Source organism: Heterocephalus glaber, unplaced genomic scaffold (genome assembly GCF_053883595.1).
Source record: "Heterocephalus glaber isolate CG9 unplaced genomic scaffold, H.glaber_assembly_v1.0 deba00001451, whole genome shotgun sequence".
Lineage (NCBI taxonomy): Eukaryota > Metazoa > Chordata > Mammalia > Rodentia > Bathyergidae > Heterocephalus > Heterocephalus glaber.
In genome coordinates this window covers 7,678,824-7,692,199 of record NW_028258301.1, presented here as the reverse complement: position 1 = coordinate 7,692,199, position 13,376 = coordinate 7,678,824, and the positions used below count along the sequence as shown (strand labels likewise).

Genomic DNA, 13,376 nt, shown 5'->3' with positions numbered 1-13,376 from the left:
ATGGGTTGTTTACCCTTATGATCACATGGTGGATTAGGAAATGCAGCTTGCAAAAATATTATCATTATACTGCATATTGCTAGCCTGAGAAAAGATCAAAATTCAGTTTGTTTTCTACTCAATGGGTATTGCTTTCACACCACCATAAAGTAAAAAATATCCTAAGTTGAACTATTTTTTTTGCGGCACTGGGGATTGAACTCAGGACCTTGTGCTTGTGAGGCAGGCGCAGTGCCACTGAGCTAAATCCCGGCCCCTAAATTGAACTATTCAAACTTGGAACCATCCCTATTTGATTTAATCTCTCTTTTCCATGATAGAGGCTTTCCTTAGATTTCTGGCAATCCTCAGTCATCTCTTCATATTTAGGAGTGGAATCTAAAAGAACTGATCAGAAGATCTAAGCACAAGAATGGAATTTGTCATTCATAAACTTTAGTACAGCATAATCTGACTGCATAGTTATACAGAAATTACTTTTTTACATCACTTCTTTTTGGTACCGGGGACTGAACTCAGGACCTTGAGCTTGGAGACAGGCACAGTTGCCACTGAGCTAAATCCTTGGCTCTCAGGTTTTTTTATACATAGAAATTTTTTTTTGGTACTGGGGATCGAACTTGGGTCCTTGCGGTTGTAGTGCAGGTGGCGGCACCACTGAGCTAAATCCCTGGCCTAGAAATTTTTTGATGTAAATAAATTTAGTTTTTCTTCTTGGGCAGTCAGATATCACAGAGAAGGCTCTACTAAACTCTGGAAGACTTTATGTCAGGTAAGCAAAGTGGGGTGGGTGAGGACAGAGAGCAGTGGCCAATATCTACACATTCACCAACTTTCCTGGTTTCTATTATGATACTTTTCCCTTCAATCTGTCTGTTGTCTTCTAGTAGTCACTCTTCATAAGGTAGCTCCTTTCTCTAAAGTTTCTCCCAAAGCTGGATGTGGTAGCTTACATCTGCAGTCCAGCTATTGGGAGGGGCTAAATCTGGGCAACATACTGAGACTTCCATCTCCGTGGCTTCTCGTGATTTTTCACTGGCAACTACGAGAGCCTGCACAACTTTCACTGGCTTTGCAATCTTCCCCATCCTTTTTTCCTGTCTGTTCCTGGGCATAGAAATCAACAGATGTCAGAGCTAAAATCAATCTCAGGCTGATCTAACCTAGTGATTTTCAAAACTTGTTTTATAAATCTGCTTTGTATCATATAGGAGACAAGTACCTCCTCTTCACTATTTTCAGAGCAACTGTGCTTTTATTGGTTTTAAATATTGAGTTTCTATATAAGATTTATCTTTTTTTTTTTTTCCCAGTACTGAGGATTGAACTCAGGACCTTGCGCTTATAAGGCGGGTGTGGTGCCACTGAGTTAAGTCCCCGGTCCTAAGATTTATCTTTTTTAAAAAAGTGAAGTCAGCACCCAGAAGGAAGCTCCCCCGCTGCCATCCCAGGCTCCTAGGGCCAAGAAGGTGAGCCAGTCCCAGCACCTGGAAGGAAGCTCCCTGCCTCCATCCCAGGCTCCTAGGGCAGTGAAGCTCAGCCGGTCCCAGCACCTGGAAGGAAGCTCCCCGCCTCCATCCCAGGTTCCTAGGGCAGAGAAGCTCAGCGGGTTCCAGCACCCGGAAGGAAGCTCCCTGCCTCCATCCCAGGCTCCTAGGGCAGGGAAGCTCAGCCGGTCCCAGCACCCAGAAGGAAGCTCCCCGCCTCCATCCCAGGCTCCTAGGGCAGTGAAGCTCAGCCGGTCCCAGCACCCAGAAGGAAGCTCCCCTGCTGCTATCCCAAGCTCCTAGGGCACAGAAGGTGAGCCGCATGGGCGCCAGAAGCACCCCCCCCGCCCCCCGTGGAAATGAGAAGACACATAAACAAGCCTCAAAAACAGCCTTCCAGATCACCTACAGCAACCCCAAAGGGAAATGAGATGGAACACTCTGATACTCAATCACCTGGACTCTCTGAACTGGCAACAAAAGAGGATCTGGGAAAAATGAAATCAGAAATAATTACTCAGATAACAGCAAAGATTTTAATCATGGTGCAAGACATGATTAATAAATCTAGAGAGGACACAGATAAAAAAATAGAGGATCTGAGGAATATGATGGAATCCCAACATAGGAAACAAATGGAATCCATAAAACTGATACAAACAGATTTCTAAGAGATTAAAAACTCCATCGAAAGTCTGTGCAGCAGAATGAACCAATGTGAGGATAGAATTTCACATATGAAAGAAAAAATTGCTTTAAAATTGTAAGGGAACATGAAAAATCAATCCAGCAGCTGCTAGATGATGCAAAGAAGAGTAACATAACACTGATTGGAGTCAATGAAGAAAGAGGAGAGAGTGCAGATGACATAAAAGAACTCTTCACAGAAGTGATGGCAGAAAACTTCCCAAGGAGGAGAAAAGAACTTGACATACAGGTAAGTGAGGCATATAGGACTCGAGCTAGCCTTAATTAAAAAAAAAAATGTACACCTAGGCATACAATAGTTAGGATTCCAGAAATCCAACAGAAGAACAAAATTCTACAAGCAGTGAGAGAAAAGAAACAAATCACATACAAAGGAAAGCCCATCAGAATCACAGCAGACTTCTCAATGCAAACCCTCAAGGCAAGAAGGGCTTGGAGTGATGTATTTCAAGCCCTAAAGGAAAACAGCCTCCAACCCAGATTGATGTACTCTGCAAAACTATCTTTCAAAACTGATGGAGAAATAAGATGCTTTCATGACAAAGAGCACCTCAGGAACTTCATGAATACCAAACCGGCACTCCAAAAAATTTTAGACAATACCCTAGGAAAAGACAATGAGGATCACAACCCCAGGAAACCCAGCAGAATGAATCCATTGGTCGTGACAAATTAAACCCAAAGGGGGAGAATCCAACAAAAAGAAAAAGTCATGACAGGGCTTTTAAAACTTTTGACTTCATCTCCCTAATGAGTGTATAATTCAATCTTATTATTGTACTGATTAGTATGTTTCTGATTCTAGAATTGCACACCATTCCTTGTGCTATACTGGATATTTATCTTCTTATGTCTACATTTTAGTTGGGTTGTCTATTAATGAGCTCTAAGAATTCTTTATATATTCTCCTCATAGGTTATATGCATTGTAAATATGGTCTGTTTAAGGACTACTTTTCATTTTAATGATGTCATTTAAAGTTCTAAATTTTGATGGAATCTCATCAATTTTTTTTCTTTTATACATCATGGTTTTTGTATCCTAGGTAGTTCTTGCCTACCCTTAATTCATAAATATTTTCCCTTATAATTTCTTCTTAAAGTTTTACACTTTTAGGCTTTCTTATTTAGGTTCATAGATCCCTTCAAGTTATTTTCATGTATGGAAAAAAAGGGTTGAGGTTAATTTTTTATATATGGATACCAGGTATTCTAGTGCCGTTTGCTGAAGACACTATCTCTTCCTTGGCTCTTGAATCGAGTTTATATTCTATAAAATGCTAATGTTAAATAATCTGTCAAAACACAGTGGACCATATATGTGTGGTTCTATTTCTAGATTCTCTGTTTTATTCAAATGATCTATATGTCTTTCCTTACACCAACATTCCCTTGATTACTGTAGCTTTAGAAGAAGTCTTAAAATTGGGTGCTAAACGTCTTCCAACACTGTTTTGGTTTTTGTTTTTGGCTTTTCTGGGTCCTTTGTTCTCCTACATAACTTTAAAATTTCAATATCCAGTTCTTCATTTATAGCAAGTATACACAGACCTGAATTTTTATATATACCTTGTGTTTTCTAATCCTGCTAAATTCAAGTACAAGTTCTAGGGGCTCCTAGAGATTTCTTAGTATTTTCTCTGTAGATGATCATTTCATCTACATATAAAGATTTTGTTTCTGCCGTGACAATCCTATCGTAGTATCATTTTATTGCCAGACTATTTTGGTTTAGACCTATGTTTCAAAGTCTAATGGACAGATGAAGAGTAGGCATATATGCCCTTGTTCCCCACTTTAGGGAGAAAGCATTGTATCATCTTCATTCATAGAAGGAGTTTTTGTTGGAAGTATGAAGTACATGTCTTTGATCTGTTGAAAAGGTTCTGTTCTACTTCTAGTCTCCTGATAGCTTTTACCATGAACAGCTGTAGAATTTAGTCCAATACTCTTTCTCCAACTAGTGACAGGATCATATGGCTTTCTCCTTTCCTCTGTTAAAATGATTATTTTTTGGGGTGGATCTTCCAGTGCTGAACCAACACTGCCATCCCTATAATAAAAACCACTTTCTATGTACTGCCAGATCTGACTTCTAAGAGTTTGTTTTGTTAAACAAATTTCTATCTATGTTCATACTTTTTTCTTCTATTATCTTTATCCAGCTTTAGGATTAGTACAATGTTGATTTCCTAAAATGAAGGGAGAAGTGTTCCATCTTTTTTCTGCTTTAATTGTTTGATATAATTTATCAGTTAAAATGTTTATGAGCTTGCTGTTGTCACATAGGTAGGTTTTCAAGCTAGGAATATACTTTCTTTAATAGGTGCTAGTCAAATTTTGTATTTCCTCCAGAGTTAGTTTCATTAATTTGTCTTCTTAGTTACTTCTTAGAAGTTGTCAAATTTATTTCAAAACAGATTTTTGTAATATGTTTTCTATATCCTTTTAAATTCTGTAAAATCTGTGGTAATGTCTCCTAGATCTTAATATTGTAATTTAAAAAATGTATAACTGATACTGTGTAACAGGAAGAAAAGGTCTAAAAGAGCAGGGGAATTGGGAGGGGTAGGGGAAGGGAAAAAAGGGAAAGGAAAAAATATGAGAAGAGGAAAAAAATGGAAACAAGGTCTTTGCAAATAGGGAAGGGTGGAGGGGGTGAAGGGAGGGCAAGGGAAGGGGAAAAAAAATAAGAACCAAGAGACTCATGTAATGGTACAAGATCCCAATGATGAATGTAACTGTATTGTATACCTAAAATGTACCAATAAAGTTAATGGGGAAAAAAAAAATAAAAAAGTGAAACTAGAAGGAAAAAATGGAAACAGAGCTTTTGTACATAGGATGGGGAAGGAGCTTGAGGGGAGAATGGGATAAAATAAAACAAAATTTATTTTAAAAAAAGATTTATCTTTTTTTCCCTTTGTGTGTGTGATTTTTTTCTTTCTTTTCTTTTTTTTTGCTACCGGTGTTTGAACTCGGGTCCTTGCGCTTGCGCAGCAGGCAGTGAAACCACTGAGCTAAATCCCCGGCCCCACTTTTTTCTTTTTTTTTTCAGGCTGGATTTTTTTTTTTTTTTTTTTGGTACCTGGTATCGAACTTGGGACCTTGTGCTTGGAAGGCAGGTGGTGGAACCACTGAGCTTAATCCCCAGCCCTTTAGGCTGGCTTTGAGTTATGTAGCCCAGGCTGGCCTCAAACTCATGGCAATCTGCCTGGCTCAGCCCCCCGAGTGCTGGGATTATGGCTATGCACCACTATTCTTGGCCTGATTTATCTTAAGAAAAACTTCTCTTTCTAAAAACCCTGAGGGGCCAGGGATTTAGCTCAGTGGTGCTGGCGCCTGCCTTGCAAGTGCAAGGTCCCAGGTTTGATCCCCGGTACCAAAAAAAAAAATCCTGAAAATAATTTATCTTAAAATATTCTTCCTGAAAATGTTTAAATGAGAAAGGGAACAAGGGAGGGGAGAGGAGGAAAGTAAAGAAAGGACAAGAAAAAAAAGAAGAGAAGGAAAAAATGGAAACAAAGCTTTTGTAAATAAAGGAGGAGAAAAAGGGTCAAAGGGGAGAATAGGAAAAAAAGAAGCAAGATATATCATGTACAGGAACAAATTCCCTATGATAAATGTTATCATTATGTATATTGAAAATGTGCCAAAACACACACACACACACACACACACACACACACACACACACACACACACACACACACACACACACACACACACCCCAAACCAAAAAAAAAAAAAAAAAAGGTAAGGCTGCTTCACTTAAGTAGACAGCACATTGTAGAAATTCAGTAATGGCTTAGGCCATGAGAAATTGGCATTTCTCCATGTGTGACAACAAATAATGCCAATATGGCCTAATATATGGTTAATGAATATTTATTGAATGAAAAAAAGTTTTTCCTTTCTTCTACCACCTATGCTTACATTTTATACACAGAAAAACCTGAGGCCCATAAGAAGGATCTCAATTTAAGTATCATAGAAGTCCTCTCACTCCAAGTCCAGGCTGTTCATAAATCAAGATTTTAGAACACTCTCAAATGTCTCCGAATGAGGAATATTCCCAAGGGCGGGGGGGAGGAAGATTCTCTACAACTTGTAGGGAAGCTTGCCCTCAAAAGCAGAGTGTGGCTCATCCACTCCTCCTAGGCCCTTCATACACTTACTCCTCTTAGGCCCTCTGTTTTCTTTAGGGCCAGTCTGGGTACTGAGACAGGAGAGGATGACACTTAGTCATTGGTGCAGTACCATCCCAGTACTACCAAAGGCTCACTACTGTGGCTGTCCTCATTAAGCGGATACCAAGGGAAAAGAAGGCCACTTCTCCCAGGACCATGACTGTTATAAAGAACAAGGAGAGTGCTAGAAATGCTTTGAGAGAACACATCATTATGGGGCAAAACTATGACCTCAAGGGGCCCATTTTTTTCCATTCCCCTTCTTTCTCTCCCCAAAGTTAGTCCTTTCCTGAGCTAGGCTGGCCTCCATGCCTCCTACAGAATACCAGGAGTCTTGGCTCAAGAGGGCACAAGGGGAAACATACCCTTCTTCCACAGTGACTGAGTTCATGAGAAGGCAATTGCTAATAGTCACCCTATCTCTTATGAGACAGGAGGAACCAATGACTGAGCGTTTAATTGATGACTTCTCTCCAACCTGTGTATCTGGTCCAATGAGGCTGTCAATTCCAACCTACAAAAGGCAAGTAGAAAAGCTTGTCTATACATCCAAACCAACTGTAAATTAGATCCCCAGATCCCTTGAGCTGGGGTCTGATGAAATCTTTCCATAAAGACATTTCAGCAAAAGGGACCATCATTCTTATTTCTCAGGCTAAAAGTTCATATAACCCCTGATACCAACTCAAATGGAAATAAAACAAAATGGACACATGTATACAGCCACCCACTTGGGTGCACAGATATGTTCTCCTGAGGACAGTGCTCAAATCAGGGTGGAAGAAGAGGGATTGAACACCCCTGTGTCTCAGTCCAACACTAAATGAACCCTTCCTTTCAGGGTTAGTGTCTTCCCAGGAAGGCTTGAGTGAGATTTTATTATTAGACCCAGATAGGATTTCTCTAGGGCTAAGGAGGTAGAGGGCTCAAGGACAAGTCTCAACGTCCTCCAGAAACTGTCCTATGACAGCCTTGCCCATGCTAACACTTACCAGATGTTTGCTAGCAATCTGGGCTGATGAATGGACCAATGATTCTTCTGGACAAAGAGCAGACAGCAATTTGGGCACCTTGAGGAAAGAGATTCAGTCAGTAAAGACCAGAAAAATGCCTAAAAAGACCTTAGGTAGAGCCCAATGCCCAGTCAGAGATGTGGGAAGTTCCCAGCCACAGCTTTCTCTCTGTGAGGGAGAATGAGGCTGCTGCATGTCCCCCAGGATCTGGATTGTTCATGCACTAGCTTCTAGATGGCTGTATCCTCAGTCTCTTAGCTGAGAATGTTCTTCTGTGAAAGTCTTATCAGTGGGGAGACAAGCCTTTGAGGTACCCACGCAGCACTTCTTAGGAAAGGAGTCCTGATAGGGACAAGGAATATCATGAGTGTTGGCACAATCATCCTAGGTTCCTGCTCAGCTCCTGCTACTCTGGCTATGTACAAGGGGCGGGGTGGGGGGGGCGGATAAGCAATGTTAAGACAAATTTCACAATTAGGACTGATCCTGTTAAGAAATCCATGTTTTTCACCAGCCAAAAGAAAATGGAGGGGGAGTCATACTATTCATACTAACACTGACAAGATTAGGGGTACAGGGGCTTTGGCTACTGGCGCATTAGGAAGGCACAGGTAGTGTGCCCTATGATTCTCCAGCACAGGCAGAATGCTGGTTGGAGCACTGTATATGGTGGTCACTGGTCAAACTGGCATATGAAAGCTAATCCTTCAGTCCCTGGTCTTCTATTAAATTCAACTGTTATGGCTTGTGTCTAGATGTTTCCCCACAAAGCCTCATGGGCTCAGAGGTAGGGCTTTTCAGAACTGGCTGGATCTAGGGTGTATGATACTAGGATTAAGAGTGTATGGTACTAAATCACTCCACTGGTTGGAATTAGCATAGCACTGGGCATGGCTGAATGGATTTACTGAAGACAGATGTTCTACTCTGGGTGTGGATGGCACCACCCACAAGACCAGTAGCCTGGATGGAATAAAAGGGAAAGGTAGGCTCGCAGCTTCTTTGCTGCCTCCTGCTTGCCACACCATGGACTATTTCTCCTCTGTGATGCCTCTCTGCCATGCCACCCTGCTTTGGAACCACCTGACTATGGACTGAAACCTCTACAAACTGTGAGCTAAATAAATCTTTCCCCCTTTATCTTGTGGGTGTCAGGCATTGTGTCTCAGCGGTGAGAAAAGAAACTAAGACACTAACCAAGGCCCTTTGGGGTTGTCTGCTGCCACAGACCCTACTGGCACTTCAGAGGATACTTTTCCAGCCTAAGGCTATCTATAAACCTGCTTCCAAGTCAGCCTGACAGACTCCAGTCATAGGTAAACATAACTGCAATTTCTCATAGCTCTCTGGCTTGGGATTCCCTTGGATTTATAACCAGTACAGGTTGAAGTCAACTTGAAGTCTGGAGCTGAGGCTATAGCCACTCTCTGGTGTGGCTCTTGAAGATTCCAGAGCCAGGTTTTCTTTAGGGGCATCTCAATTTTTTTTTTTTGGTACTGGGAATTGGACTCAGGACCTTGCGCTTGCCAGGGAGGTAGAGTGCCACTGAGCTAAATCCCTGGCCCTTCAATTTTTAATAATATCCTTACTCTACATCCCATGCCACTGCCTACCTCAGTCTGCATCAGTCATGACAGTTTCCATAGAGCCAGGAACAATGCCTTTAGCTAATATTTTTATTTTATTTATTTTTTGGTACCGGGGAACAAACTCGGGACCTTGTGCTTTTGAGGCAGGCAACAGAACCACTGAGCTATATCCCCGGCCCTTTAGCTAATATTTTTATAATCTCATCCCTATCATCCTTGAATGCCACCTAATGTAGTTCCCTCAATTATCTTTTCCTAATCTCACCTCAATCCTTTATGTCTCCGTATTGTTTCCTAGTCTTACCATCCTTCCCTCCTAAATCCTTCCTCCTATGCTGACTACATAATAAAGAGCTCACCTACATCCTCCATTTCTTCACTGTTCCTCTTTTTACCCCATGCTTTTACTTCCTGATTGACCTGGAGGGTACTGCATCCCTTTGAGTGGAAGCTATTAACTCTCTGTATCTCACAAACTACAGGAATAGAAAAGAGGGGCAAGACTTCTACCAGACAGTCTCTCATAAACATTCCTTCCTTGAGGTTTGCCATCTAGCCACTCTGTTTTCCCCTGCTCCCCCCCCCCCCCCCCGCCACCCCGTTTCTGTCTCTTCCCACCACCCTTTGGTTTTTGTTTTTGTACCGGGGATTGAACTCGGGACCTTGTGTTGTGAGACAGGTGGCGGCATCACTGAGCTAAACCCCCAGCCCCCTTTGGTTTTTTTTTTTAATCAGGGTCTCACCATGTAGTCCAGGCTGCACATGAACTCTATGTAGCCCAGACTGCCCTCAAACTCATGATCCTCTGCCTCAGACTCCCAGAATGCTGGGAATATAGGTGTGTAAACCATACCTGATTCTCCTTCACTATTTATTGAGATAGGGTCTCACTATATAGTTCAGGCTTGGCTTGAATTCGCAGCAAACCTCCTGAGTGCTGGGATTACAGTGCTACAACACTTGGTCTCCTTCACTTTCTTTTCTTTTTCTTTTTTTCTCCTTCACTTTTTTTTTTTTGGTACTGGGGATTGAACTCAGGTCCTTGTGCCTGTGAGGCAGGTGGTGGAACCACTGAGCTAATCCCCAGCCTTCTCCTTCACTTTCTTAAGGAAGCCTTCTCCCTGTGCCTATGTTTACCTCAACAAAGTAATAACAAAGTATTTATTTGCTTGTTGATGAAATAAGTACCATAGGTACAGTATTCCCATTGTGGACAGAATAGGAGATAGCTGCTGAAGCCAGAGGCCAGAAGTTAGCCTTCCTGGAGATCTAAGCCTTTTCTTGGAGCCGTAAAGGTCCTGATCGATGGACCAGGCCCTCTACTTCCCTTTTGCTGCACCTGAGTACTTCAATGACCGCCCCTGACATTCCAAGCCATGCTCAGCCTTGCGAACGAGAGAGATTCTGAATAAGTTACTATGTACCTAATGAAGAAATAAGACAAAAGGCTCAGTCCATTTCTAAGGCAGAAGCTCCTTGATTCCTTTTCTAAACCCATCTTCTCACCTGTCTGTTTGCTTCCATGTAGAGTCCCAGCGTATTCACTCGAGAGCAGAGCCCCTCTTTCATGATGTGCACATAACAGCGCACCCGTGACCTGGACAAGTCTTCCCATCTATCTCTGCGACAGGCATTCCAGCAGGTATCATAGGGAGCCGAGGTCAGTGCATTGGCTTCTTTTATAAAACTGTAAATATCTTTAGAACAAACACCCAAACTAAGTAAGTAGAGGGGGGGAGGGAGAGATGGGGAGAGAGAGAGAGAGAGAGGAGACAGAGAAGATACAGACTCAGGCAAGTTTTGAAAAAAGGTATAGCTAACACTTCACCCTGAAAGTCACCATGAAGTATCCACCCTGGGGAAATCCCATTACAATTTGGAAGACTAAGTCAAATGGAAAGAGCCAGTATATTTTCTTGTATTACAAAAATGCGTAATAAGAGGTCCTAAAAGCAAGTTTGGTCAATGAGTACCACTAAGGAAAATAAAATAAATGATGCTTGTAAATCATGAAAAAATACAAACAGATATCCAGGTGTTAGTGAATAGCCACGCCTGCTTTGTGCAGCTCATCTCTGTGACCATTATCAGGCAGCTGTGCTGTGACAGAAACAGCACACAACTTGCAGCTGGAGTACTTGGCCTCTGGCTTTGAAACTCTTATAACAACCCTTTTAGATCTTTTATTTTATGACAAGAAAACTGAGAACTCTTGAGTAACCTGCCTTAGGTCACAGAGATAAGAGTCAGAATCAAACCCAGGTTATCTGAGGCCAAATCCTATAAGCTTTTTTTTTTTTTTTGGTATCAGGGATGAACTTAGGTCCTTGTGCTTGCGCAGCAGGCAGCGAAAGCACTGAGCTAAATCCCCGGCCCTATAAGCTTTTCTTTTTCTTGGTACAGGGATCGAACTTGGGACCTTGGGCTTGTGAGGCAGGTGGCCAATCCATTGAGCTAAATCCCCGGCCCTAATCTTTTCTTTTGAAAACAAAGTTCATTTAAAAAGTAAAAGTGAAGAGTGAGGGAGAAACTGGCTCTGCAGAGTGAGCTTGGGCCAAGTAAAATAGGAAAAAAGCAAGATTAAAAAATACACCCCATGTGGGGATTTAGCTCAGTGGTGTGGCAGCCTGCTTCAAAAGAGCAGGGTCCTAAATTGGATCGCCAGTATGGGGCTGGGGAGGAGCACAGCGGGGTGGGCGGGCCCACACAAACAAAAACCAAATACCCCGGTGGATGTAGGGTGGGCTACGGTGAGGAGAAGCACAATAGCTCAAGGCCTATAATTTTAACCATTACTCTATACTGTTTCAGTTTACTAGTTTGGTAAATATTTTTTTTCAGAACATATATGAACACAGGACTGGGTCACAGACTAGGAATATGACATCAACCAAGACAGATCTCATTTTCAGATCCTGCAATGGAGACAGTTTAGTTGGTCTCTGGTTGGACTATAATTATATACTTCTTCACCTGCCTTCCCTTGACAGAAGAGGCCGAGTTTAATCAGAAGTTGGTCTGAGGCCGCAGATTTAGCTGAGTGGTTCCAACGCCTGCCTCGAAAGCGCAAGGTCCTGAGTTCAATCCCCGGTACCAAAAAAAAAAGAAGTTGGTCTGCCCGGAGACTGAAAAACGAGGGAGCAAAGAAATAGCAAGCAGAGTTTAAAGACATAATGGTCCAATGTTAAGAACCGAGCTATGAGGCTGGGGATTTAGCTCAGTGGTTTCGCTGCCTGCTGCGCAAGCCCAAGGACCTGAGTTTGATCTCTGGTACCAAAAAAAAAAGAAAAGAACAGAGCTATGAACCAGAAATGGAGTTGGAAGCATGCCTAGCCCATCCCTGAAAAGCACAGTGATGGAATCTGCCTGAGCAAGCTTATGCAGAGCTCGGGAGTGGGGTCAGCTACCTTGTCTTGCCCCATAGACTAGAAAAAAGTCCGCTGCCTTGACAGGGATTCTGTGATACCAAATCCAGATAAGGACACAACAAAAAAAAGAAAACTACAGTATAGCCCATATCCTTGATGAACGTAGATGTAGATGCAAAAATCCTTAATAAACACTTACTAACTGAATTCAACAATACATTAAAAAGATTATAAGCCATGGAGAAAAGAAAAAGACAGGACTCTTGGGCTGGGCTAAGCTGCCCAGCCACTCTCTCCTACTGTGACACTCTTAGTGCACCAACCCAAGGACTGACCTAAGGATTTCGGTTCCTTTTTCTTTATATCTTCCTCTTTTTCTTCTTGTCCCTGTTGTGAGGAAGCTGAGGAAAACTGTTTTCTTACTAGGTATGGAATCAGCTCACTCCGGATAGAAGTGATTGATCTAGGAAGAAAGAGTTACCAAATATGAGAAATCTGACTAGAACACTGTGACCAAAAACTGGATGCAAGGACAAGCCAAATCCTCTCCTACCATCTTGAAATGAAAGAGATCAAGTATGGAATGATTTGGCAATTGTGGAGCAAAGGATCTGAGCTGTCTTTATCAGCTTCAGGCTAGGAGTAGTGCATTAAATCTGAGCATTTCTCACCCTAGTTAAGGCAGAAAATAGTCTTCCATAAAGTCCCATCTACATGGTGTATGTCTATGTATGTTTATAATGCATACACATGTGTGTATGGACTTAAACATGGTGCTCAGACTCTTCATTAGCAACAACCCATGAAAAGGCACAACATGCTGGTCTTTTGAAAGTTTCAAAAATATTTAAAAATTTTTCTTCATAAAAGCTCTGTAGCCAGGCATAGTGGCACACATTTGAAATCCCAGTATTCAGGAGGTTGAGGCAGGAGGATAGGCACAAGTTCAAAGCCAGCCTGCAACATGTGGTGAATTTAAGACCAGGCTGAACTACGTAGTGAGATCTTGTCTCACAATAAA

The 13,376-nt window shown here is 42.0% G+C and overlaps 1 protein-coding gene across 3 annotated transcripts in view; it reads right to left on the bottom strand.

Annotated features, from left to right (window-relative positions):
* Positions 1-13,376, bottom strand: part of Eif2b3 (eukaryotic translation initiation factor 2B subunit gamma) — a 134,752-nt gene that overhangs the window by 7,956 nt on the left and 113,420 nt on the right. For 2 of the 3 annotated variants that reach the window (XM_004872912.4, XM_087214913.1), the window contains 4 exons: positions 12,691-12,818; positions 10,494-10,684; positions 7,378-7,455; positions 6,751-6,899 (listed from right to left, as the gene is read on the bottom strand). In XM_004872912.4, coding sequence (XP_004872969.2) covers positions 6,751-6,899; positions 7,378-7,455; positions 10,494-10,684; positions 12,691-12,818 — 546 coding nt within the window. Of the gene's footprint in view, positions 1-6,750; positions 6,900-7,377; positions 7,456-10,493; positions 10,705-12,690; positions 12,819-13,376 lie in introns of all 3 variants that reach the window. The other variant, XM_087214912.1, reaches the window with a different exon arrangement.